The sequence below is a fragment of the Metschnikowia bicuspidata genome (genome assembly GCF_001664035.1).
Source record: "Metschnikowia bicuspidata var. bicuspidata NRRL YB-4993 chromosome Unknown METBIscaffold_1, whole genome shotgun sequence".
In the NCBI taxonomy this organism is placed as follows: Eukaryota; Fungi; Ascomycota; class Pichiomycetes; order Serinales; family Metschnikowiaceae; genus Metschnikowia; species Metschnikowia bicuspidata.
In genome coordinates, this window is record NW_017387731.1 from 810,125 (window position 1) to 835,363 (window position 25,239).

The 25,239-nt window shown below is 41.0% G+C and overlaps 15 protein-coding genes across 15 annotated transcripts; 10 read left to right on the plus strand and 5 right to left on the minus strand.

The window, feature by feature from the left end:
- Nucleotides 1-109: 109 nt before the first annotated feature.
- GCN20 (putative AAA family ATPase) lies at nt 110-2,365 on the plus strand (the record flags this gene model as incomplete). The annotated part of the gene is made up of 1 exon (XM_018859343.1): nt 110-2,365. One exon carries the CDS (start codon nt 110-112, stop codon nt 2,363-2,365), a length of 2,256 nt encoding a protein of 751 aa, XP_018713385.1.
- A 162-nt stretch (nt 2,366-2,527) lies between these two features.
- On the plus strand, nt 2,528-3,874 carry METBIDRAFT_34788 (N-acetylphosphatidylethanolamine-hydrolyzing phospholipase D; the record flags this gene model as incomplete). The annotated part of the gene is made up of 1 exon (XM_018856526.1): nt 2,528-3,874. One exon carries the CDS (start codon nt 2,528-2,530, stop codon nt 3,872-3,874), a length of 1,347 nt encoding a protein of 448 aa, XP_018713386.1.
- A 106-nt stretch (nt 3,875-3,980) lies between these two features.
- METBIDRAFT_38544 (uncharacterized protein) lies at nt 3,981-4,286 on the minus strand (the record flags this gene model as incomplete). Its single annotated transcript, XM_018857018.1, has 1 exon — nt 3,981-4,286. The coding sequence occupies one exon, from the start codon at nt 4,284-4,286 to the stop codon at nt 3,981-3,983; it is 306 nt and encodes a 101-aa protein (XP_018713387.1).
- Nucleotides 4,287-4,930: 644 nt separating this feature from the next.
- Nucleotides 4,931-5,377, plus strand: METBIDRAFT_9254 (uncharacterized protein; the record flags this gene model as incomplete). The annotated part of the gene is made up of 1 exon (XM_018859344.1): nt 4,931-5,377. One exon carries the CDS (start codon nt 4,931-4,933, stop codon nt 5,375-5,377), a length of 447 nt encoding a protein of 148 aa, XP_018713388.1.
- A 92-nt stretch (nt 5,378-5,469) lies between these two features.
- UBP6 (ubiquitin-specific protease) lies at nt 5,470-6,897 on the minus strand (the record flags this gene model as incomplete). Its single annotated transcript, XM_018858470.1, has 1 exon — nt 5,470-6,897. One exon carries the CDS (start codon nt 6,895-6,897, stop codon nt 5,470-5,472), a length of 1,428 nt encoding a protein of 475 aa, XP_018713389.1.
- Nucleotides 6,898-6,903: 6 nt separating this feature from the next.
- On the minus strand, nt 6,904-9,207 carry METBIDRAFT_29478 (hexadecenal dehydrogenase). Its single transcript, XM_018855411.1, has one exon. The coding sequence runs from the start codon at nt 8,806-8,808 to the stop codon at nt 7,153-7,155; it is 1,656 nt and encodes a 551-aa protein (XP_018713390.1). The 5' UTR covers nt 8,809-9,207; the 3' UTR covers nt 6,904-7,152.
- A 41-nt stretch (nt 9,208-9,248) lies between these two features.
- On the plus strand, nt 9,249-10,755 carry METBIDRAFT_29479 (uncharacterized protein). The gene has a single exon (XM_018855412.1). The coding sequence runs from the start codon at nt 9,668-9,670 to the stop codon at nt 10,424-10,426; it is 759 nt and encodes a 252-aa protein (XP_018713391.1). The 5' UTR covers nt 9,249-9,667; the 3' UTR covers nt 10,427-10,755.
- Nucleotides 10,756-10,764: 9 nt separating this feature from the next.
- METBIDRAFT_29480 (phosphoinositide binding protein) lies at nt 10,765-12,969 on the plus strand. Its single transcript, XM_018855413.1, has one exon. The coding sequence runs from the start codon at nt 10,830-10,832 to the stop codon at nt 12,615-12,617; it is 1,788 nt and encodes a 595-aa protein (XP_018713392.1). The 5' UTR covers nt 10,765-10,829; the 3' UTR covers nt 12,618-12,969.
- Nucleotides 12,970-13,055: 86 nt separating this feature from the next.
- On the plus strand, nt 13,056-15,528 carry METBIDRAFT_62923 (anaphase promoting complex subunit 5; the record flags this gene model as incomplete). The annotated part of the gene is made up of 2 exons (XM_018858328.1): nt 13,056-15,373; nt 15,404-15,528. Exons 1-2 carry the CDS (start codon nt 13,072-13,074, stop codon nt 15,526-15,528), a joined length of 2,427 nt encoding a protein of 808 aa, XP_018713393.1. The 5' UTR covers nt 13,056-13,071.
- A 57-nt stretch (nt 15,529-15,585) lies between these two features.
- Nucleotides 15,586-16,227, minus strand: METBIDRAFT_76062 (CDP-diacylglycerol--inositol 3-phosphatidyltransferase; the record flags this gene model as incomplete). Its single annotated transcript, XM_018858471.1, has 1 exon — nt 15,586-16,227. The coding sequence occupies one exon, from the start codon at nt 16,225-16,227 to the stop codon at nt 15,586-15,588; it is 642 nt and encodes a 213-aa protein (XP_018713394.1).
- A 1,120-nt stretch (nt 16,228-17,347) lies between these two features.
- Nucleotides 17,348-17,932, plus strand: ORM1 (sphingolipid homeostasis protein; the record flags this gene model as incomplete). The annotated part of the gene is made up of 1 exon (XM_018856884.1): nt 17,348-17,932. One exon carries the CDS (start codon nt 17,348-17,350, stop codon nt 17,930-17,932), a length of 585 nt encoding a protein of 194 aa, XP_018713395.1.
- Nucleotides 17,933-18,206: 274 nt separating this feature from the next.
- On the plus strand, nt 18,207-19,619 carry SHM2 (glycine hydroxymethyltransferase; the record flags this gene model as incomplete). The annotated part of the gene is made up of 1 exon (XM_018858472.1): nt 18,207-19,619. The coding sequence occupies one exon, from the start codon at nt 18,207-18,209 to the stop codon at nt 19,617-19,619; it is 1,413 nt and encodes a 470-aa protein (XP_018713396.1).
- Nucleotides 19,620-20,264: 645 nt separating this feature from the next.
- Nucleotides 20,265-21,698, plus strand: GLK1 (glucokinase; the record flags this gene model as incomplete). Its single annotated transcript, XM_018856725.1, has 1 exon — nt 20,265-21,698. The coding sequence occupies one exon, from the start codon at nt 20,265-20,267 to the stop codon at nt 21,696-21,698; it is 1,434 nt and encodes a 477-aa protein (XP_018713397.1).
- A 1,163-nt stretch (nt 21,699-22,861) lies between these two features.
- METBIDRAFT_9263 (uncharacterized protein) lies at nt 22,862-23,728 on the minus strand (the record flags this gene model as incomplete). Its single annotated transcript, XM_018859345.1, has 1 exon — nt 22,862-23,728. The coding sequence occupies one exon, from the start codon at nt 23,726-23,728 to the stop codon at nt 22,862-22,864; it is 867 nt and encodes a 288-aa protein (XP_018713398.1).
- Nucleotides 23,729-24,226: 498 nt separating this feature from the next.
- TAL1 (sedoheptulose-7-phosphate:D-glyceraldehyde-3-phosphate transaldolase) lies at nt 24,227-25,198 on the plus strand (the record flags this gene model as incomplete). Its single annotated transcript, XM_018856727.1, has 1 exon — nt 24,227-25,198. The coding sequence occupies one exon, from the start codon at nt 24,227-24,229 to the stop codon at nt 25,196-25,198; it is 972 nt and encodes a 323-aa protein (XP_018713399.1).
- Nucleotides 25,199-25,239: the final 41 nt, after the last annotated feature.

Sequence of the window (25,239 nt, forward strand, 5' to 3'; positions counted from 1 at the left end):
CTATGTCATGGGACATTACTACGGTGCCGTGAACTTCGCACCTGTGCACCACCATGTACCACTTTTACGTAAAAAAGTTTCGATTACACGAGTTCGAGTAAGAGCAAATATGTCGAGTATTGGCTTGCAAGTTAGAAAAGCGGCCCCCTTAGTGGACCCAATCATTGCGGATTATGCTATTGGCTATATCCAACATGTATCGCACGCTACCGAGGATTCAGTTTCTGCCCAGCAGCTTGATATCCTGAAAGACTTAACTTTTATTGAACACCTCTTGGTGGACGCGGGAGGCGAAGCAGAGAAAGTTAAATCGATGATTTCTGGCTTAGATAAACAGTTGACAGATAAACTAAATGAAAATCTTGCCAAACTCGCCATCACAGGAGACAAGTCCAAGAGACTTTTGGATGTGAATGTATTGAAAAATAATTTTAAAAGAGACATTAACTCTTCCCTTGCGTTACTTGGATCCTCAAGAGATATCTCCCATGCGGGCAGACAAGTGGAAAGTCGAGTTGACAAAAAGAAATTGGAGAAACAGGAGAGAAAAATTGCCAAAAAAGTTGCTAAAAGAAACAATCAGTTCGTCAAATATGAAGCATCACAGTTACTCAATGAGAAAAAGAAAGAAGACTACGACTCGTTTTATTTGGAAATTAATCCATTGGACTTTGGCCAGAGTGCTGGAAAATCAAAGGATATTAAAGTCGATAATTTCGATTTATACGTGGGTGATGGTAAAAGAATTCTTAGCGATGCAAGTTTGACTTTAGCGCATGGAAGAAGATACGGTTTAGTTGGTCAAAATGGTATAGGAAAATCCACCCTATTGAGAGCCTTATCCAGAAGAGAGTTGAGTATTCCAAAGCACATTACCATTTTACACGTTGAGCAAGAGCTCAGGGGAGATGATACTCCTGCTTTACAGGCTGTCCTAGATGCAGATGTGTGGCGAAAATCTTTGTTGCAGGAAGAACAAAAAATCACTGAGAGAATCGATGAAATCGAAAAATTACGCCTGGAATTCGAAGAGGGCTCAAATGAAGTACTCAAATTGGATAATGAGCGGGGGGATTTGGATAAGCATTTGCAGGAAATTAGTGAAAAACTATACGAAATGGAGCTGGACAAGGCGGAGAGTAGAGCTGCTTCCATTTTATTCGGTCTTGGATTCTCTAAAGAGTCCCAGGGATTGCCCACTAATTCTTTCTCTGGAGGTTGGAGAATGAGGTTGTCTTTGGCTCGTGCCTTGTTCTGTGAGCCTGATTTATTGTTGTTGGATGAGCCTTCTAATATGTTGGATGTTCCATCTATCACATATCTTGCGAAGTACTTGCAAGGCTACCAAGGAACAGTGTTTGTTGTTTCTCACGACCGAGCTTTCTTGAATGAAGTTGCGACAGACATTATTCACCAGCACTCCGAAAGATTGGATTACTATCGTGGTTCAGACTTTGACTCGTTTTACTCTACCAGAGAAGAAAGAATCAAAAACCAACGCCGTGAATACGAGAATCAAATGGCTGTCAGGCAACATTTGCAAGCATTTATCGACAAATTCAGATACAATGCCGCGAAGTCATCTGAGGCTCAATCACGTATCAAAAAGTTGGAAAAATTACCAATTTTGGAACCGCCTGAGGATGACAAAATTGTTAGCTTCAAGTTTCCAGACCCCGACGGACTTTCGCCACCAATTATGCAAATGCATAATGTGACTTTTGGATATTCCCCAGACAAAATTCTTTTGAAGAATGTCGATTTAGATGTCCAAATGGACTCTCGTATTGCATTTTGTGGTGGTAACGGAACTGGTAAAACAACTTTGCTAAAATTGCTCTTGGATAAACTTACTCCATTAGATGGTACGATCACAAAGAATGGAAGGTTGAGAATCGGCTACTTTGCACAGCATCATGTGGATGCAATGGACTTGAATTTATCTGCTGTTTCGTGGATGGCACAGGCATATCCAGGTAAATCAGATGAGGAATACAGGCGTCACTTGGGCTCATTTGGTATCACAGGGTCTCTTGGGTTGCAAAAAATGGAGTTGTTGTCTGGAGGTCAAAAGTCGAGAGTTGCATTCGCCGCGCTTTGTTTGAACCAGCCTCATATCTTGATTTTGGATGAGCCCTCCAATCATTTGGATACCCAAGGTTTAGATGCACTTGCTGATGCTTTGATAAATTTCAAAGGAGGTATTTTAATGGTCTCGCATGATGTTGCGACGATCGAACGGGTATGCAACGAAATCTGGGTCAGTGAAGATCAATTAGTTAGGAAGTTTCCTGGAACCATTCATGATTACAAGAGACATATTCTTAAGAATGCCAGCGCTACAGGTGTGGTCAAGCAGCATTAAATCTAATATAGTCATTGCTTTCCAATTTGTTCAAATCGCTCCTCCATAGTTTTGTTTGTTTCTTTATTTTGCCGTGTGATCTATCTAGTTTCTTTCAATACTCATTGCGCGCACCTCCGTCACAGCGCATTCTTTGACACCCATCTTAAGTCCAAATTACTCATGACGTCTTTCTTCAGATTTACGAGAGGCACCCGGATTGGGATTGGGGCTCTTGTCTCATATACCTCTTTCGAATCTTATATGTATATCAAAACTGCTCATCTTATACAAGAAAGAAAAGATGCCATAGATTCATCAAAGTCAGATGAAAATGATGGTCGCTTGAGGTTTCAGTCGGCTACGATAAATGGTATATATGTTAACCCTTTTGAAGAATACCGACCACAAACTGCTTTCGAGTTTGTTTACGTTCGAATCCTTGAAGTTCTTGAAAGCATTTACGGCAACAAGGTTGAGATGCATGACCCCCACGTCACATCCACTGGAGAAATCGCTGAAGTAGAACAGTTTTTGCAAACTTTTAAGCCAAACTACGAGCTCCTAAGATACAATTCAAAAATTTTGGAAAATTGCTTACATTCTGGTTCTTACGAAGCTTTGCTGAACACAGAAAGTAAAAGTGTCCCTATCAATCAGCAATTGTTGTTTACATGGTTGGGCCAATCATGTTCCCTTTTACAGATTAGCGGAATAAACATTCTAACAGACCCCATATTTAGTGACTATCTTTTCGCAAATAATGTTGGCCCTAAACGTCTTGTCAACTCGCCGATGTCACTTGAAGATGTCAACTATGCTACCAACGATAATTTGAACCTCGTTTTGGTTTCTCATAATCACCCTGATCATCTTGAAATGTCTTCTGCTCAAAAGATCGGAAACTCGGCTCTTTGGGTAGTCCCATTGGGCCTCAAACTGGTCTTACAAAGAAAAGGTATAGATAATGTTATCGAGATGGATTGGTGGGACGTTCTACCGCTCAATGATCATCTTTTCGGGGAGCGCGGTTCTGACTTTCCCGATAATTATGAGCTCGTCTTCCTACCAGCGATGCACTGGTCCGGAAGATATGTGGTAGATGCAAACACATCTTTGTGGGGATCGTTTATGATCCGAAAGAATGGGACATCCCTTGTGTATCACGCAGGTGATACAGGCTTCTCAAAGGAACTTTTTGATAAAATTGGTCAGAATTATGGGCCTGTGACCTTATCTTTATTGCCAATTGGACAGTATTGTCCTTCGTGGCATCAGAAACCGAGGCACGTGTCGCCAGAAGAATGCTTCAAAATTGCTTCACAAATCAAAACTTCCAATGTTATGGGAGTTCATTTCGGAACTTTCAAATTAAGTTCTGAACCCATATTGGAACCAAAAGAACTATTTATGAAGCTTGCCGAGCTGCGCAATAAAACTCCGTCGTACAGTGTTCCTGAGTTCGGGTTCACGTACGAGTACGATATCAATCGGTCAGGACAAGTCGCCGAAAACACATCTCTAGAGTGAATGAAAAAAGCAGGAAATATCACATATTTATTCACAATCGGTCCAATTTAAAGATGAAAATGGGACTTAACTATACACATATCGACGCTGAATAAGTAGTGATGGCTTAGTTCTGCAAGCCGTAAAGCTCTCTGATTTTCTGTCTTTGGGATTGGACAAGAGTCCTCTCCATAGCGAGGTACCCGGTGTCAGATCTAATAACTGAGCCAATCGACATGAATAAACTGAATGTTGCGACTGAACCCATGATGTAGTTTCCCAAAGTTCTCATGACTCCGTTTGGTCCAGCTCCATGTTGCAAGATGGTGAAACCTCCAAATAAAACACCCACACAAACACCCACTGAGCCACCCATTAGAGCGCCCATTTTGAACTTGTCAAAATTGGAAGGTTGATGATATTGTACAGCCATAGTTGCGATTGATATACTCCTGCTTAATTTTTTGTCCGTGTAAAACAACTCACTGGTTTCTCGTTTGGTAGTGTGCAGTTCAAATCAGTATGCTGCAAAAGTCACGGAGAAATTGAAAACTTCAGGGATAACTAGTTACTAATTGGATCCTACCACTTATGATGAGAAAAACTCATTCTTCAATATGTGGGAAATTTACGACTTCCAGAGCATATTCTGTTGAACGACGAATATCTTAATCTAAGTGAGGAAAATCTGAAGAGGCATTAGGAAAATCAAGCGACTTTGTAAGGCTATGTAAAGATGAACAGATAAACTTCGGCGCCCAGAATGTGCAAATTGTTTGTTCACGAAAGAAAACTTATCATGACCCTTTTATCACTGCAGATTTGGCGGAAGTCTGACTGTTCATCTAGAGTGCTGTAGATTTGAATTGTCTAGCTCGCGCACGACTGCACACCCAATAGACATTCTCGAAGAGAGCGTTCACGAATTATTGGACTCTCATTACAACAGGTGTGTACAAGACCCGATTCCTTGGTCACTTCACAGAAATAGCATCTAACAGCTCAAGCTCAGGCTATTTGTTTTTGCCTTTGACTTTGAGAACCTTGATTGAATTTTGAGCTAACAAATAGTGCAATATGGGTTCTTCAGCGTCCAAGCCTGAGACAAAGGTTTTCTCCCCCAAAGCACCAGTTGACTACAGTGCTTCATTTTTATCCCATTTAGAGAACTCTCAAGAATCTGACTACACCCGGGCCCAGTTCACTGAAAGTTATATCCAAGAGAGGGTGGCAGCTGAGTTGCAAAAATTGGAGCTGGAGGCTATAACGAAGTATCAGGCCTCAGCGTCCGACGCATTGTTGAAAGATGGAAGCGATGGTGCTTCTTACAGTGCTTCAAACGATAAACTTCTCGCCCTCTCAAAGACCTTGCAGGATAATGCTTCTCTGATCAAAATTGAGCTTGATGAGCCAGTCGTGATTGCCAGACAAGAGGTGATAAGCTGCTTGAAAACCAATAAAGGAAAGGCTCTCAACTGCTGGGACGAGGTCGAGCAGTTTAAGAAGTTAGTCCACAATTTGTAGTTATTTTATCAAATATTTAAGAGCCACTATTATCTGTGGTGATTTTTTATGTCATTTAAGTATATTGGAAGGATCATGGCAACGACTATAGTTTACAACCCTTTAGCCTTGTAAACAAGAATCAAAGCTGAATCACTTTCACCTCCCCCCGCTAAAGTTTCAATTTTTTCTTTCGTGACTGGATAAACTTTGTTGTCGTCGAATCTCCACCAAGCATCACCCTGTAAATCATTCTCGTCTTTCGAGAATGCCTGGTAATGACCCGAATCAGCTGAGATACCAGAATGAGTAATCACAGTTGTCAATTCATAAACCGATGAGGGGTTCTCAGTGGCCTGATCAATGTCAAAGGTTTTAGGTAACACACTTGCAAAATCGTCCTTAAATCTTGATTTAATGGATGCAACCTTCATCTCGTCCTCTTCTGCTTGCTGCTGAGGAGTCAAACTGGTATCCTTCTTCGCTTTCTTGTAATCACGCACAAGATCCAAATTTTCTTTTTCGATGGATCTCAATTGATCTCTGACAGCAATCTTTTCAGCTTTAATAGACTCGTCTAGCATTTCAGCCAAGTCCAATTCAAATGGAAACAGTACTTTTCTCAAAATTTTAGATTTCTTCTTTGTGTCAGTTCTCCAGAAAAATCTCACGAAGTGTACAGTCAAGTATTTAGGTAACCTCGTTATTGTTTTAGTGAGTTGATGCTCAGTGTTGACCTGCAATGTATCATTGAATTTTTCAATTGATTCCTTCAACCCATTCATGATTCCATCTCTCAAAAAATTTGTTTTGATGTCAATGTAGCAGTTGAGTTTGAAAGCAACTTCTGTGGATTCGGATTCTTCGGCAGAAGTCAAGTCCTTGGACAGTACCTTATACGTAATTCGCAACAAATCGTCAATCTCAAGAACGGATCCCAAACTGTTCAACAATTGCGAATATGCCTCTTCTGCATCCTGTTGCTTGTAAACTCCCATTTCTTGTTCGGCAAATTGGGGAAATTGGCTACGAAACTGCATCAAGGCTAGCATTGGTGCAACATTCTCTTTCTTTTGCGACATGGAGTCGAAGACATTCTTTAACGCTCTCACCAAAGGATTGGCTGTGCCATTGTAGCTCTGTATTTTTGCACAAATGTCTTTCATACTAAATATGGTTTGTAAAGAAGAATTCAAATAACACGTGTTTCCCAAATTCTGTAATCCAGATGGGTCATGAGAGGTCTTTCCTAGCTGTCTATCATCTAGCTCCTCCATGAAAACTTGATTTTTGGCATTGCCTATTGGTAAGTCTTTGTCGGGCGTCCCCAAAACCATGATATGAGTTTTCAAGTTCAAGTTAAGACTTGAAATGACAACCTCATCTGTTAATTTGCCCCCCTTTATCAAGATCTTCTGACGACTGCTAGGAATTTGTGTTTTTTCCCAGATTTTAGTCTTGAGATCAGATCCATTGGCTCCTTCTGCAAGGGTTATCTCATGTAATTTTCCAGCATTTTTTATTTTGAGCGTGAAAGACATCGTGGTCTGGGAGTGGATGTCGTCGGGTGGAAATCTATGTCCCTCTTGTAATCCAATCTTCGTGTGCAGGATCATCACGTTGCTTCGTGCGGAATCTTCGTCAATCGCGTCTCTCAATCCCCGGAACCTTTCGCCCATTTCTGTTGATCACAAGGCTTTAGTAAGACTTTTTATTATAAAGTCATATCAGCTGCTGAGAAAATGAAAACTGTTTTATTTTTTCTTCTTTTTTGTTCGTACATATAAATTGTCGCTTTAGACAGAGGCAAAGCGATAGACTAATGCGCTAATCTCGGTTATCCTATGCCACAACGACCATATTGAACCAGGGCCTGAAAGACCAACATCCCCTGTGCGGCCAAACCAAACACTCTGGTTGTAGGGAATCATAGAAGCTTGCATAACTTTGTCCTTGTTCTCCATGGACGGGGGGTATCTTACTTTCATGGTAAACTCGGTCCTCAAGCTCGATTCAATGGTTGTTCTCTCATGAGTAAAAGCCTTGTATGAGTAAAATCCGTGATAAGCGCCTTGTCCAGATTGGCCAATACCTCCAAATGGCGCATTCGGGAGACTGACGTGGAGAATTGAATCATTTACCATAGTACCCCCAGATCTGATGCCTAATCTAATAAGATCAATTTGTGTGTCTTTCAAGCGCAGCGGGGACCCGGAAGTAAAAATGTACAGAGCTAAAGGTGTATCGTGTCTTCTTGTCACTTCTTCGATGGCGTCTTCCAAATTTTTGTACGTAAGCACAGGCAACACTGGACCAAATATTTCTTGTTGCATCGTCGAATCATCCCAGTCCACGTTATCGATGACTGTCGGAGGGATGAAACGAGATTTGGAATCAGCTTTTCCTTTAGTCACAATATCACCTTTTGTATCTTCTATCATCTTAGTGATCGAACTGAACGCACGTTCGTGGATGATATGGGTAAATGAAGAGTCTGTACCATTCAATTTGGAATAGAACTCGTCTTCGACCACTTCCTTTAAAGCAGCCACCAATTTTTTCTTGACTTTCTCATCAACCAAGACGTAATCGATTGCCACACAGGTTTGACCTGCATTGGTAAAACGCCCCCAAACTATTCTCCTGGCAATGACTTTAACGTCTTTGTCAGTCACAGTGTCGAGAACAAAAGCGGGTGATTTTCCGCCCAATTCCAAAAGTACAGGGGTCAATGTTTCAGCTGCTTTTTTGGCGATGATTTTTCCGATGGCGGTGGAGCCAGTATACATGATCTTGTCAAATTTCTGGTCCAAAAGCACTGTCGTCTCCTCAATTCCTCCATTGATCATAGCAAACACACTCGGATCAAGGCAGTCAGTGAGCATCCGAGTGAGTACCTGTGCAAAATTAGGTACGAGTTCAGAAACCTTCAATACCACACAATTCCCAGCAGAAAGTGCCCCAATCACTGAAGAGAGTGATAAGAATAATGGATAGTTGAATGGGGAAATTACAAGCACGGTTCCTAATGGAACTCTCTCGATATAGGCTGGAGCAGTTTTCAAATTGAGAGGCACATCATTGATCGGTTCCCGCTTTGACCAATTCTGTAAATTTGCCATTGTATGGACCAACTCGTTCATAAACGGAGCATATTCCAAATTCATAGTTTCAGAAGGAGAGCGAGAGAAATCTTTGTAGAGGGCATCTGTTATGTCTCCAATACTGTCCTTTACAGCAAAATAGATGTTGCGCAACTGATTCAAACGGAACTGTAAAGAATGAGTTTTGTGTTCTTTATGAAAAGACGTTCTAAGGCAATTCACAATCTCTGGGATCCTTTCTGTTGGTGTATACTCTAAAACAGATCCGGAGTCAATTCCGTGCTTCAGATCTGTAGAACTGACCACTTCACTAACATTTAAAGATTCTGATAACGCTTTCTTCGTCATTTTTGGTTACCTTGTGTTATTGCTAGACTATTAGTTGCGTCTCTTTTATAATTCTATTGCGGAGTTGAAAAAGCTTGGAGATTGCATGCGGGCCGCGGAAGTCGTTGTGGGGTAACATTTCGATTGTCTGGAGGGGTCATGCAATTGACACCAGACAGGAGGCGTCTAAAGATGTGATTGTATAGACAGGAAGCCGTCTCATAATTTTGGACAAAGAAGATAACATAAAATGGAAACATATATGGTGCAGAATGACGAATTCAAAAATTTCTTGAAATTCAATAGTGAAGTGGCTCCATATCGACAAGACCAGGTATTTCGCGAGGGCTTCAATCAAGAGCCATACTTAAAGCGCTACACGACTAACCATTCGTCGCTCAAATTTATTCATGGGAAAAATTCCAACAGTAACACGTACAGGCAAGACATCAACTTCCGGGAAATAGTAGATCAGCTTCTTCAATTTGCTAATTCATATGATGAAGGTGAATGTTTAGCGCAAGACGGTACTTATATTTGCTCTCATAATATGTCAATATGCAGCAATCAGAAATTGGGAAATTCTGGCGAGCGTACCAGTTTTTTAGGCGGCCTGAGGCTGAATTAATTCGCACATTGACTATAATTCATCCACTTCCTAGAATCATCAACACATTCAACCAAAATGTTGAATCTAGAGTTTAGTGATACCAACATCACGGAACAAAAAATCTTTATAGGCGGCATCTCGTGCTTTTTGTACAATGCCAATACTCTCGCTCCGCATATCGAGGAACACAATACCCACACAGAGGTGACTGACTTTATTCCTATAAACGTATTATACTTGGCCCACCATAGAGGCGGTGATTACACCTACATGAGAGGAGTTGCCTCAAGAATCTTGACGAAAACCACAGGATCTTTGAAAGCTCCCATGATCGCAGTGGCTTTTGACGCCAGAAACCACGGGGAGCGTGAAATTGAAAAGGTGCGTAACTCCGGCTGGAAATCAAAAAACGATACCCATGGAATGGACATGCTTTCGTGTATAGAAGGAGGTGTCCAAGACTTAAAGCTTGTCATGGACTATATTGGATGCTACCTTGACTTAGAGCGGTTTCTTAGACCAGAATTGAAAGAAAGGGGGGTCAAAATTCAATACAATAATATTTTGTCTGGGTTTTCACAAGGCGGCCACACGGTCATCAGATTTGGCAACAGGTACCCTGAAAATGTTTCCATTATCAATCCAAACATTGGTTGCTCCGACCTAAGCACACTTCTTATCAATCGATTGAAAGGGACTAAACTGTTTGAGAAAAAACTATTCTACAGCTCATACGAGGAGCTCGACTTGACCGATAGCCAAAGCAGGCTATATCCTGAGGCTTTTCATAATAAGCTTAGTTCCGAAGATGCGCAGATATTCGAAGACTACCCCTTTGAAAAGATCAAGTTATTCGCGTCATTCTATGATAAGGATCCGTTGGTGCCACCGTCAATTTCAAAGTTGTGGTCAGAAATGTACCTCAATTCGAATTTGGCGTCCGAGGTATTCTTCGAAGTGGGTGCCGTCCATGACATAACAGTGAACATGATAGACAAGTTTGCTCAATGGTTGACAAAGGTCGCATGATTATACAAACCTCGATAATGAAGGTGGTGTGATGGCAATCTAAATTACACATCGCTCTATAATTTGGACACGAATAAATATGTAAAACTACCTTTGGAAACTTAAGATTTCGTGTGTGGCTCGCCGCACAATTCCTGCTTCAATCAGGTTGGCGGTCTAATTTGTTCTGTTTCTTCTGTTGGCTTATGTGATAAAAACAGTGGCAAATTTATGAATTCACACCATTAAACATTACGTAGAGATATCATTGCCCTAATCTTACTATCATTTCCTCGAGATTCATCGATGTGCGGGCGCTTGTCAGGGGTAAGCGCGGGCTTTTCCGTCTTGGTGCACACATGCACTCACTATAACTCAAAGTGATATGCTGAGATCTTGAGCAGCCAGAACTATATTGCCACTCATGTCTCTGCTTCATGGTATTAATGCCAGACTGGAGTCGCCTCTCAGTGTAGCGCAAGGACGCTCTCAGGTGAATTATATCACGTTTAACCAGGATGCCTCTTGTGTGGCGCTTGGTCTTGAAAGTGGCTACCGAATTTACTCTTGCAAACCAAATATCTCCAAATGCTTAATCTCAAGACGGGAAGAATCGGTCGGGATAATAGAAATGCTTTACTGTACCTCTCTTGTTGCAATTGTTGGTTTGGGAGAGGAGGTTGGCTCTCTGCCGAGAAAGCTCAAAATCCTAAACTCCAAGAGGCAAACGACAATATGCGACTTGATTTTTCCTTCGACAATCTTGCTGGTGAAACTCAGTCACCAAAGGATGGTTGTGTTACTTGAAGAGCAAATTTATATTTACGATATCAAAAATATGAACCTCCTCCATACGATTGAGACATCTCCCAACCTCAATCTGTTATGTGCTCTATCCGACAATTATGGTACAACAGGAACCAGTCTCTTAGCATATCCATCACCTCCTAAGACAATCACACATGAGTCACTTCTAGTCAACGGTTTGAATACAAATGGAGGCTTGCATTCGGTACAAAACAACATACAATCTGTAAGTAATGCTCCCAATAGAGTAGGAGACGCCATCATCTTTGATCTAACATCTTTACAGCCTTTAGCTGTAATCGAAGCTCACAAGTCCGCATTGTCAGCAATGTGTATATCTATCGACGGTTCTTTGCTTGCCACAGCTTCTGACAAAGGTACTATCGTCCGCGTCTTCAACGTCAATAGCGGAGTCAAGCTTTATCAGTTTCGAAGGGGCACATACCCGACAAAAATCTTTTCACTTTCTTTTAGTATTGACAACAAATACGTTGTCGCTACTAGTTCTAGTGAGACTGTCCACATATTTCGACTCGGAGAGAATGAGCTTTTAGCAAATAAACAGAAGCAAAGTCGCAACTCAAGGCCTAAGGGCTTTAGTGGGGAATTCAAGTATCAAACAATAGAAGAGGAAATAGAGGGGCTGAAATTCTCAAAAGATGGCGGTGTGCCCTTTTGTGAAAATGCTTCATCAAGGTTGCAAGAGGAAGGAGAAAGGTTGAATACGAATACAAAATCCAATGAACATCAGTTGGAAGACAATGAGGACGGCGACATTACAGATGATGCAGACGAAATTGTGGAAGATGATGGAGATGACAGTGATGTAGAAGGTGACGACTACAGCGATGATGGCATGATGGATCTATCAAACAAACCCAGAAAGCTATCTCAAAGCTCATCGAATTCCTTTAACAGCCTTACATCGGGTTATTCTAATATTAGCGGAGGAGATGAACTAAGGGATAGATCTGAACCGATAATTGATCAAAACAGATTGTCTGTTGCACGTCTTATACGTCGTTCTTCTCAACATCTTGGGAGGAAAGCTGCTCAAAAAATGGGAGACTATTTACCATCCCGATTTTCTTCTATTTTAGAGCCAACAAGACACTTTGCATCCTTGAAATTACAAACAATGGGAAAAGATGTAAAGTCAATTGCAATTATTGATGACAAATTCCAAGGGGACAAGAAGGTGTTTAATACTCCTCATGATGGTGACGGACCAGACGACTCCGCTAGTTCCACTTTTCCGTCAAACATTTCTCACTCAAACATGGATCCAAATATTATTCACATCAATGTGATAACTTCTGATGGTTATTATTACACATATGGGCTAGATACAGAGAGAGGGGGTGACTGTATTTTGCTTCATCAAGACTTCCTTCTTGATGACTAAAAACATGTGGTATTCTAGTAAGGTGGCCATTTCTTCACAGCTTTATGCACATCTATTTCTCGGAAAATAAAAAAGATTAGACCTAATATACTTTCCTGTGATGGTATGTGAAACAAAATTGTCGTTTCATTTATTAACCTGATGTCGCATAAGGATGCGGAGGGATTCAGTGGTATTGTGAAAGTTCGAGTTGACTGACGTGCAACAAACGGCCTTCCCCACCCCAAAAAAAATAAAAGGAAAAAAAGAATATAAGTCTTGAGTTTGAATGTAAAAGAAAAAATTTGTATTTAGAGATGTTTTTTCAAAGGATTCATCTAAAATAAAAGTGAATGGATAATTACATGGCTCCCCACAATCACCCTGCGTAACTGTTTGGCTCACGTGATCTGTTTGTCCTCAGAAAGATGTTTGATGTTACGTTGGAAACCATCTCCTCTCGGACGTGAAGCTAATGAACGAGGAATTGTCCCCTCAAACAATTACATTGGCCTTGATCATAAGGCTTTACTTATCAAATGATCTACCTGAAAGCAAATTTTTATTAAGTTTCATCACTCAATACCTAGAAGGATATCCGATTAGCGAGGACAAAGAGTATTCAGCCAACCCCACATTACTTTCTTTATGCTGTTCAATTCGCCGAACTTATGAAAATTATTGGCGAAATAATCTTACTGCAGATACTAAAAGGCAAAGAGAGTTATCTGTGGATGCATTTTGTCTAAAAATCCTTTCCATACTATGGAGTATTGACTCCGCTGATCTGTTACTTCTTATTGTGAATGATACGTATGACTTCGTTTCTCAAAGACTTACAATCACATATAGTGGTCTGCGTAAAGTCTCCCAGAGATCTGTCATTGGTCGGTTTGCTCAGAAGCTAGCAGTGTCAGCGAAGCTACTACATTTCGATGAAAGCTCCTCATTGTTTATCAATTTTTGCTTGTACCGCTCAACCACTCTGGATCATTTCAAAGAGCTAAAAAATACTTTCGACAAAAGTAAAGAAATTCACGATGCTAATTTTTTATCTTCGGTAGCCATTTATCAACTCGATGACGTTTCCGTGAGCTCGGACTCTCATGGGAACGCCCTGTCCCACGAGTCTCAAGATCATGTATTTTACAATACACTTAATTCAAAATTGGATTCTCTTAACTATGCTCTGACTGGGGACAATGGAACAAGAATCCAAAATTTCACACCTTCGTACGTGGAGTCCTTAGTGAATACTCAAATCCGACTTTTACAAAGATATGGATCTTCCACGCCAGCAGCCCTTTGGGTTGTATTTTCTCGTATGGTGTCCTGTGAGAATGAAATTGGCAAATATAATGAGTTTAATAACGGGGAGTTAACCTCCTTCTATTATCTCACTTATTTGGAAAATCTCCACTCCGGAGACTATAGAGGTGCATTCGACTCCTTGCATCGTTATTTTGATTACATGGTTTCAAAAGGATCGCGGTACTTCTATCATTTTGCTTTGATTTCAAAAGCTTCTTTGCATCAGTATTTTGGAGAGAATGAAAAGGCCCTTGATTCAATAGAAGAAGCAATTTCTGTTGCCCGCGAAAACAAAGATAATTCAACACTCACATTCATTTTATCTTGGCTTTTCGACTTTGTGAGGAAGAACCCTTCCTTGCAGGACACGAGAACATTTAGTCAAATCAAAAATCACCTGCAACTTCTTGATTCTCTTGTGCAAAAGTCTCTGAGCATATCCCTTCTGTTGGCAGCGATCAGTTATAGATATGAATCTGAGTTTTATCTCAACAGCGGGGCATGCTTTGCTAGATACTATGAAAGTCTCTTCAAATCCAACTACTTATCTATCAACGACCATGTTTCATCATTCATCGGTGGCTGTCATGCTACATCAAATTTGTGGGAGCTTGTTGGTTCACCGCATCTATCAAGTTTATACAACGATTTGGGTCTTCTCTACTCTGAGGAACATGGCACATCTTCTGATATGCAAGAGTTCAAGTTTCGAAAAGAAAAAACCGGTGGAAGGTACCACGATAAAGATATTTACAATTTTGATACTGTTGATGTCTCTGCAGGTCGAGGTTTACGTCACAAGCTACTTTTTCAGTCTGTTGAACACTCTTTGTTAAAAGGGCGACATCGATTAGCATACGAAATCTTAAGGTCATTACCTACAGATGACGACCTAGATCAAGACTCTCGTGTCGAAATGCTACGACTATCTGCGATAATCGAATCAGCTCATGGCAATCATGACGAAGCTTTGACGACATTAGACAGCCATTTAAACGGCACTTCAAAACAAAAGTTTCCCATGTATTCCCAGAAACTCTGCTTCTTAAAACTTAACATGGTTAAATCTCAAGTTTTGATACAGTCAGGAGTCCCATTTAAAGCCTTTTCGCTTTCTTTACAACTGATGGAAATTGCCAAATTGCTGGGATTTCTGAGCATCTCGCTACAAGGTTGCAGTCTATTAGTGCAAATTCTTCGCGTTTCGGGTAATACTTTGGATGCATACATGCTAGCGCTTTCAGCCATACCTTTGATCTTTTGCCTTGATAATGTATCAATGTCATCAACCATTTCGTACGATCTCGCGCGTTTATGTTTCGAGCTTCTAAAACACGATGGAACACCCCCACGTACCGCCAGGAAGGATCTTTTTGAGCAGTGTTTGAGTTCTTTAAGTATGAGTATCTCAGGCTTTAAGAAAATTGGAGATTTGCAGGGGCTTTCGAGATGTTTCGAGCTAGAGAGTGAAATATCAACACAAAGCTTCTCTCCAGTGGATTTACAAAACGCAAGTTTGCTTGATGACTTCAGCCAACATTCTCAAAAAGCACTCAAGATATTAAGAAAGCGAAAAAGTGAGGAAAGTAGGCACAGCTACGTGGAGGGGGGTTTGATGTGATGTATATGTTGACCGATGGTCCGTATGTAATTCAATGTCACGACTCGCTGTGACCACTTAGTTGGCTTTTGTCGATCTTTCTAATGCATCTTTTTCGGCCAATATCAAAGCGGCATTTTTCAATTGCACAACGTTTGCGATCTGCTTAAAAATCCAGATCGGGGCGCTCACCCAGCCCAAGCAAGTGCCCATCCAGAAAAAATTGTAATAATGCAAATAAGTTGCCATATAGAACAACTCGTTTACCAAGCAAACAAAAAACAAAACCTTTCTGTTTGTGTAATATAAATTCAAAAGCTTTGATTTTTCACCAACATTCTTATGAGAGGTGGATCCCGAGGATAACATGGCATACATATGCATGTAGTGAGATGACAAATCCAACGAAACAAGGAGTTGCCACATGACACAATACTGTGGGTATATTACGCATAGGTAGCATATCAATGATGATGTGGCGCATCTATCGGTAACCATATCTAGTACAGCACCAAATCTGGTACCTTGGTCAAATTTTCTGGCGGCGTACCCATCGAAAGCGTCGAGAAACCCTGATATCCCATAAAGAACCAGTGTCCACACAGGGTGATTTTTCATAGTAAGAAACGATAGAAATGCAGTTAAGACCCTGATATATCCAATCACATTCGGAATGAAACGGAACACATGCTGGACCGTAATTTTTTGATTATCAGCCATCTCCCAAACCTCAATGTTTATGGAATTTCTCTGTTTTTTGAAAGTTTTCAAACTGAAGTAAACACCCTGACTCTCTATTCTGCGAGATACCCTGATTTGAAGTGAATGGAAAGAATTGGGGTTATGCTTGACAACACTTTTTTTTCGAGTGCAGAGATTCTCATAGAGCAAAAGAAAAACCACAACATCCTGGACCAAGTAACTGCGCGCGATCGGGAGACCCGAAAATTGAGACTGGCCTACAGCAACCGCTCAAAAACAAGATCGAGCGTTTTTTATGGGGTGTTGGAGTATACTTCCCTTGTCCTTAATGAAAATTTCTTATCATCGAATTTTTTTTTCAATCTCTAGCGTGTAATGCGAGGGGAAGTGATGTACACTCGGTTCATACTAAAAAGTATATGCATTGGTCTCCGCGCCAAAACTTTAAATGCTTCACTTGTGAACCCACAATTGCTTGTGAGAAGAGGTCCGCATGCTCGGAAAACAAGGTAGAAAGAAATCCGGTACATGTAGTTCTTTTTTTAGCAAAGACATATAATAAGTGTGAGCATATTATCTCGGTGGATTGGGTTTCACATTTGTTATATTAGTTCTATTTTGCTGAAGATATATCAGGAAGTCGCTCTTTTCGCATCAATGGAGTGCGTACTTGCGAAACGGCAGCTTGTTTGAATTCATAACAGTGATTGAACGTGCCGCCCGCTCTATGCGTCATTGCTTAAGATCTTATATTCCCTCAATTGCAGAGATGCTGAAATCAAGAAGATAGCTTTGATGTGGCTAGGATTCGAGAGTACATTACTTTTTTGACACTATGTTCCAAAACTTTCCATGGTTCAAGGCAGCGCCTCAGGCAGGTTGTGCGCGGCAAGGGTTGGAAATTGTAGGAAGCAAAGGCTCTGTAAATCACGTGATACATCCGGGTAATCACCGAAGATCACACACGAGGCAAGAATCAAGCGCCATCCATTACGAAGCGAGTATACAGCATCGAAAACCAAAATCTTACACCTTCTACACTTGAACCATCGAATTAGCTACTCAAACAGACCTTTGACGAATACACTTCTGCAACACAATCAATCTCTGACTAAAAAATCATTTTGAAAAGAAAACAATGAGCAGCCCTAAACGAGGTAGTGTTGGTGATAAGGATGGGCTTCTTACGCCCACCCCCTCACACACACACGGAGTTAACACGAGAAAAAGAAGATCCTCTTCTTTGATTCAGCATCTTGAGCCTGATACATTGGACACGAAGATTGATCAGTCCTTGAATCCAAACTTAAATGCTGACTGGGTCCATTACAAAGGCGCTTGGGTGATACACATAGTTATCATCATATTTTTGATGTTATTTTATGATGTTATAACCGCTCATGACAATGACTGGAGATGGACGATGACCAATGTTACATACAACATTGGTTCATACATCATGTTTCACCAAGTCAAAGGAACGCCTTTCGAGTTCAACTCTGGCGCATACGACAACTTGACTATGTGGGAGCAGATCGACAATGGTGATCAGTACACGCCCACGAAGAAGTTTTTGATGATGGTTCCTATTGCGCTTTTTCTACTCAGCACGCATTACACAAATTATAATTTGTATCTGTTTACTATTAGCGGCATCAGCTGTTTGTGTGTGGTGGTACCGAAATTGGCAATCTCTCACAGATTACGAGTCACCCTATATTAGATGAATGTTTTTGTGCTTTTCGTGCCCAAAATTGTGACAGCTTTGTATCAAACCATGTTTATGCCAAATTTTCAGAACAAAGACTTTTCGAATATACTTATAGGATATGAAGTACTTGAATGACTTGCGCGCTCGCTCGCTGTAGTCATATTTCTCGGAGGAATCGAAAATGAACGTGACTCTGAAGCGCGAAACAGAGTCACTTTGCCTTCTCTATATAAATGCAAATGATTATCCTTCTTCGATCACCCCGTAGCAGTATCAACAACTAAAAATGTCGTACGCTTTATCCGAACAACACAAACACATGGTAGAAGGCCTGTTGGCTGAAACTGACCCTGAGGTTGACAGCATTATCAAAGCCGAAATTGACAGACAAAAGCACTCGATCGTATTGATCGCCAGTGAAAACTTCACAACCAAAGCAGTTTTCGACGCTTTGGGAACCCCTATGTGTAACAAGTACTCCGAGGGTTACCCAGGTGCCAGATACTACGGTGGAAATGAACAAATTGACAAGATGGAGATTTTGTGTCAGGAGAGAGCTTTGAAGGCGTTCAACGTCACTGCCGACAAATGGGGTGTGAACGTTCAAACTTTGTCCGGTTCACCTGCAAACTTGCAGGTCTATCAGGCTATCATGAAGCCTCATGAGAGATTGATGGGCTTGGACTTGCCTCACGGTGGACATTTGTCTCACGGATATCAGACAGATTCTAGAAAGATTTCTGCTGTTTCGACGTATTTTGAGACCATGCCTTACAGAGTAGACTTGGAAACGGGTTTGATTGATTACGATATGTTGGAGAAAACCGCTGTCTTGTACAGACCCAAGGTTCTTGTGGCTGGTACTTCTGCTTACTGTCGTTTGATTGACTACAAAAAGATGCGTGAAATCGCTGACAAGGTGGGCGCCTACTTGGTCGTCGACATGGCCCATATTTCGGGACTTGTTGCGAGTGGTGTGATTCCTTCTCCATTTGAATATGCTGATATTGTCACAACTACCACTCACAAGTCATTGAGGGGCCCAAGAGGTGCCATGATCTTCTTCAGAAGAGGCGTCAGATCTATCAACCCTAAGACAGGACAAGAGGTTTTGTATGACTTGGAAAATCCTATCAACTTCTCTGTTTTCCCAGGTCACCAAGGTGGACCTCACAACCACACAATTGCCGCCTTGGCTACCGCCTTGAAACAAGCCGCTACGCCCGAGTTTAAGCAATACCAGGAACAAGTTTTGAAGAACGCTAAGATTTTGGAGGCTGAGTTCATTAAAAAGGGTTACCGTTTGGTATCTGATGGAACTGACTCCCACATGGTTTTGGTCTCTTTGAAAGACAAACAAATCGATGGTGCAAGAGTGGAGACTATTTGCGAGCGTATCAACATTGCATTGAACAAAAACTCTATTCCAGGTGACAAGTCAGCTTTGGTTCCTGGAGGTGTGAGAATTGGCGCTCCCGCTATGACGTCCAGAGGACTTGGTGAGGAACACTTTGAGAAGATTGTCTCGTACATCGATTTTGCTGTGAACTACGCGAAGGAGGTGCAAGCCAACTTGCCTAAGGATGCCAACAAATTGAAAGACTTCAAAAACAAGATTTTGAATGGTGAGGACGAGAAGTTGGATGCCGTTAAGGCTGAGATCTCCGAATGGGCCGGTGCTTTCCCATTATCTGTTTAGAATGCTCTTAGACAATATTATTAAGAACGATGTTTTTTGTCACGATATATTTTATTACTCGTGGATTTCAACAGCCTACTTCCTTTATAATTTGCCCCCATACAATCCGCTGCTCGAATATGCACAGGTCTCTAAACCCCCTCCCCCTTTTATGGTCTACACTTAAAGTATGAGTATAATGCCTATTTTCTCGGTACGTTGTATGAAGCACTTCACTTTAAAAGGCAGAAGTTTCAGCCAATTGTCGAAAGTTTGGAGCGGGTTCTCTTTGAATTGGCTCAAAATATATTTGTATCAACGTGAAATACCCGTTTACGATCTGTCAAATGAAATTTGTAAGGGATCTTCTGAGCGCGGGGCGGAGTCTATTGGCCTAGTCGCAACTGCGGAGAAGCCTGACCGGGCGTAGTATATTTCTTGGTTTTTTGATAAACGCCTATAGCTTCTTATCTTGGATGAAGCTCATTCTCAAGAATATATAGCATATAAGAAACATTCTTGAAGATATGATGACATAAACCGATATCCAAAATTATAGCAACCCTTTTGTTCATGCATATATACCTTCTCTACATTGCCGCAATTTAACACACGGACACCCTATTTTTTATTCTTCTACGAAACCAGAGTATAACAGAAAGAATAATGTGTTCTCTCAATACAGATTTACAGAAGGCAATCGCTGATATTGAACAACTTTTTGAAGTTGACAAAGCCTTTCTCTGTAAGGCCACTGACCACTTTGTTAAATGTATGGATGCTGGGTTGACAAATGAAGTTCCTAACAGGGTTTATATGCCTATGTTACCCACCTTCGTGACCTCCATCCCGACAGGAAAAGAAAATGGCTTATTTTTGGCAGTTGACTTGGGTGGAACTAATTTCCGAGTCTGTTCAATAGACTTGAAAGGTGATCACACATTTGAACTAAAGCAATCAAAGTTTCCTGTCCCCATTGATTTGATGAGAGGTTCCACGTCAGATTTGCTTTTCTCTTTCTTCGCCGAAAAAGTGAAGAACTTTTTGGAAGAACATCATGAAGAACTTGATGAGTCGATTACTTTGAAAATGGGATTCACATTTTCCTTCCCTGTGGACCAAACAGCAATTGATAGTGGCAAATTGATTCGCTGGACGAAGGGTTTCGATCTACCTGATTGCATAGGTTGTGATGTCGTAAAGTATTTTCAAAAACACTTGGACTTGTTAAATTTACCGGTAATGATCACTGCGTTGGCAAATGATACAGTTGGTACCCTACTTTCGAGAGCATACACCAACGATAGATCGGCATCTAAGTCAAGAACACTTATTGGTGCTATATTCGGCACAGGAACAAATGGGGCATATTTCGAATCCATATCAAACATTCCCAAGTTGTGTGGAACGAGCTTTCCGGAGTTGGCCACCGGAATGGTAATCAATACGGAATGGGGCTCTTTTGACAACTCTTTGGACATTTTGCCGTCAACAAAGTACGACGAGCTCGTTGACCAGAATACATCAAATAAGGGGTATCATTTATTCGAAAAAAGAATTAGTGGTATGTTTTTGGGGGAGATTTTAAGGGTCATTTTGATTGATTTGTTTGAACGAGGCTTGATTTTTGTGGAATTGTTTCGATCGAGAAACGGATCGTTGCCACATAGGTTGACGGAGCCTTTTTTGCTCTCGTCCAAGGTTCTATCATATTTGGAAATTGATGACTCAACTGATCTTCATATGTCCGAACTACTCTTACAGAATGAGCTTAGACTCCCCACTACATATTCTGAACGGCTCTTGATACAGTCGGTAACCCGGGCTATCTCAAGGAGAGCTGCATACCTCTCTGCAATTCCATTGGCTGCTATTGTGAAGAGAGTAAAGGGACAGTATTCGGATGAAGATGACGATTTCGAAGTAGGTTGTGATGGCTCTTTGATTGAGCACTACCCAGGATTTAGAGACAAGATCCTTGAAGCTTTCAACACGATCAATCCGTTGGAGGGGTGCTCTAAAAAGCTCCATATTCGAATTGCAAAAGATGGTAGTGGAGTAGGAGCTGCGTTGTGTGCAAGTACAGTTGGAAAATCATGATCTCAGAATTAGGAGCACAATTCTAAGTGCATGAAGTACTCGGTTGAAGATCATATTGCAAATTTTTACTTAACTATTTTCGTAGCTCAAAATAATGTTCCCTAGGAGTGCTTCTTGACATTTAAAACATTGGACCTGTTGATAGCTCTTGTTCACAACATTGCTAGTGACTAGAACTTGATACATTGTGCATTCCAACCTCATTTTCCGAGACTTTATTTGTAAGTTTCGAGAAGTAATTTTCGAAAAAGGGTGCCTCCAGCCAATCTCGTTGCACGCCAAATCAGTTAACAGGTTTACCGAAAAGAATTTCAACAGGTCAAGTTCCAAATCTTGTTCTTAAAAATTAAGAAATTAAGAAAATAGTGCGCGAATATGTGAATTGCGATTATTAAAAATTTAACTGAAAAATGTAATGACACATTTCAATAGATGGCGTCACAAAAAATTTCATACTATCCAAATAATGCAAAATTTAAGCAGGAGATGAACATTGTGAATCGTTGTTGAAGGTTGAATTCTCGGGCATTCTTGATGACGGAGTTGCTAAGTGCATTGTTTCAGAAACCTGCATTCATAAATACCAGACAGTAATGTACGCGAAGTGTCGCAACTACCAGCAAATGGTCATAATTAACCGAAAGAAGATGAAAGGGGACAAATCCTGGCAAGAGAAACACAAAACGAAATAAAAAAACAAAAAAAAAGCAGCTTGCATAATGGGCAATCGACATGATTTAAACAAATACACTATATCTTATCTCGTGTTAGATCGCAGAGACTGGACAGCCTGTAGTTGGTGATGAAACAACTTGATACCGTACTTGACATCGAAAAGCCTAAACCCTATAAGGCATCACTCCACAACAATATAAAAGAACACATACTCAATACAAAACAACCTATAATTACCGTGCGAAATTTTCTGAACTCGAATTATGCATGAATCGGAGTCATACTACTTCTTTGGGCCAGGTTTGAAACACAATTCATCTTTTTTTATCAACAAATATCTTTGATTCAGTGAGCTCTAGAAAAAGTAAACCACTAAATGTAAAGAAAAAAAAACCGACTTCTAATTGCCCAAGATCCTGGGTTCAGGGTTGGTAGGGGCGTCATAATTGTTTCAAGATGAATGAAATCAGTTCTTAACAAGGCTGAAGCTACTCATCCGGCTCGCTCTCTTCGACCAAGCGAAAATTTAAAACAAGCCCGTATATTCCTTCTCGTAAACTTGAATTGACACTCTGCTTTATTGTCCAATTGATGTTGTCTAGTTTATCATTGGCAAAACGTAGAATATTGACGTCAAAAGTTTTTTTTCCAAATGCAGGTATGGAAACATTATAAGAAGAATCTCCTAGTTTCAAAAAGTTTGTGTCAAACATCATGTAGTAACTTTTTGATTTTTCGAAATTAAATTTCTTCGAATGGTCCACGTTGCAAAAATATTTGCGACGCTCGTGTATGGAGGCCAACGGTGGTACCTGCTCGTTCCATTCCAAACTATCATTTTCATTACGGATGAAGTCTGCAGCAGAAACATCCGCGGTTCCTAGTTTAGAAAAACTGTTCAAAGCTAAACCGTAGATAAAAGGACTCTCTCCATACAAATCAGATTCGATGGTGGGGTTCAAGAACCATTTAAAAAGCCGAAGACCAGTGGACATTAGAGTTGCAGGTACGTAATCCTTGACTGAGACTGGACATTCGTTACCGAAGAATAAGTTAGAGCCATTTATATTTGAGTTTGGGATATATTTCACCAAAATTCTCAAGTTCGGAAGCTCAGATTGCGTTGAACTCTGATCCTGCACATGTGTTCCATCAAGGTATTTTTTGTCAAAGGCATTGTATAAGCTGTTGCTCTTGTGTTTACTACTTCCCTCGAAGTTACGAATGAATACACTCACAGAGAAAGTGCCTAACTCTGTCGATACCTCAACTGGGTTTCCGGTGTTAACAGGAACGGTTATATCCTGATGTTGTAAAGATCCTACCTGAATCAACAACTTCTTCTTTACACTCATGGTGTTTGTGGGAAAACGTTGTCTGGTAACCCTTTATGTGTATCATTTGCGGTTCACCCTGCAGTACGTCACAATTGAGCTGCGCATTTTTGCTGTGGATTGGTCGCCGAAAAATCTCCGCTATCGGCGATAAAATGATTATTCAATCTGGCGTAAAATTTCTCAAATTCCCCAATTAGAATAAATACCAGTTTTCGCTGAGATCCAACTTTTTTGATACCCGATTAGGTCCAAAAATAAAAAATAGGTACGATTTGAATAACCAATATGTGAGTAGAGCAAGAATGAATGTTGCTGTCTCTAGTAAGCAATTGTTTGACAGTCATCGAGCTTCGATGGAATCGCGCTCTCGCCCGGCAACATGTGAGTAAATCCCCAACATCTTATTAATGGTGACTGCAGCGAGTGACTATGGTTGCGTGCACTCCTCGAGATATCGTAATATATAACGGACGAACGACCTCCTTGCGCGGACGATTAGTAAGTAATTCGTTAAAAATGTCTAACTCTTTGGAATCATTGAAAGCTACTGGTACCGTTATCGTCACCGACACTGGTGAATTTGACTCAATTGCCAAGTACACCCCTCAAGATGCTACCACTAACCCATCTTTGATTTTGGCCGCTTCCAAGAAGGCAGAGTACTCCAAGGTCATCGATGTTGCCATCAAGTACGCAGAAGACAAGGGAAGCAACCCAAAGGAGAAAGCCAGCATTGCTTTGGACAGATTGTTGGTGGAGTTCGGAAAGGAGATCTTGCAAATTGTTCCTGGCAGGGTTTCCACTGAAGTTGATGCGAGATTGTCCTTCGACAAGGACGCTACTATCGACAAGGCTCTTAAAATCATCGACTTGTATGAGTCCATTGGTATCTCTAAGGACAGAATTTTGATTAAGATCGCCTCCACGTGGGAGGGTATCCAAGCTGCAAAGGAATTGGAGGCCAAGCACGGAATTCACTGTAACTTGACTTTGTTATTCAGTTTTGTCCAAGCTGTGGCTTGTGCCGAAGCTCAAGTTACCTTGATCTCCCCCTTCGTCGGCAGAATCTTGGACTGGTACAAAGCTTCCACCGGAAAGGAGTATGATGCCGAAAGCGACCCTGGTGTTGTCTCCGTCAGACAAATCTACAACTACTACAAGAAGTATGGATACAACACTATTGTCATGGGTGCTTCCTTCAGAAACACTGGTGAGATCAAGGCTTTAGCTGGCTGTGACTACTTGACAGTTGCCCCTAAGTTGTTGGAAGAGTTGATGAACTCCTCTGAGGAAGTTCCTAAGGTTTTGGATGCCGCTTCTGCCAACTCCGCCCCTGAATCAAAGGTGTCTTACATTGACAACGAGAGTGAGTTCAGATTCTTGTTGAACGAGGATGCCATGGCCACTGAGAAATTGGCTCATGGTATTAGATCTTTTGCCAAGGACGCCGAGACATTGTTGGCTGAGTTGGAGAGCAGATTCAAGTAAATCATTTGTATACCATTTAAATACTCGTTAAGATCGTGATA

Bases quoted from the DNA above. Each gene is read 5' to 3' on its own strand.
- METBIDRAFT_29478 (XM_018855411.1), bottom strand. From the start codon at position 8,808: ATGACGAAGAAAGCGTTATCAGAATCTTTAAATGTTAGTGAAGTGGTC.
- METBIDRAFT_29479 (XM_018855412.1), top strand. From the start codon at position 9,668: ATGAGAGGAGTTGCCTCAAGAATCTTGACGAAAACCACAGGATCTTTG.
- METBIDRAFT_29480 (XM_018855413.1), top strand. From the start codon at position 10,830: ATGTCTCTGCTTCATGGTATTAATGCCAGACTGGAGTCGCCTCTCAGT.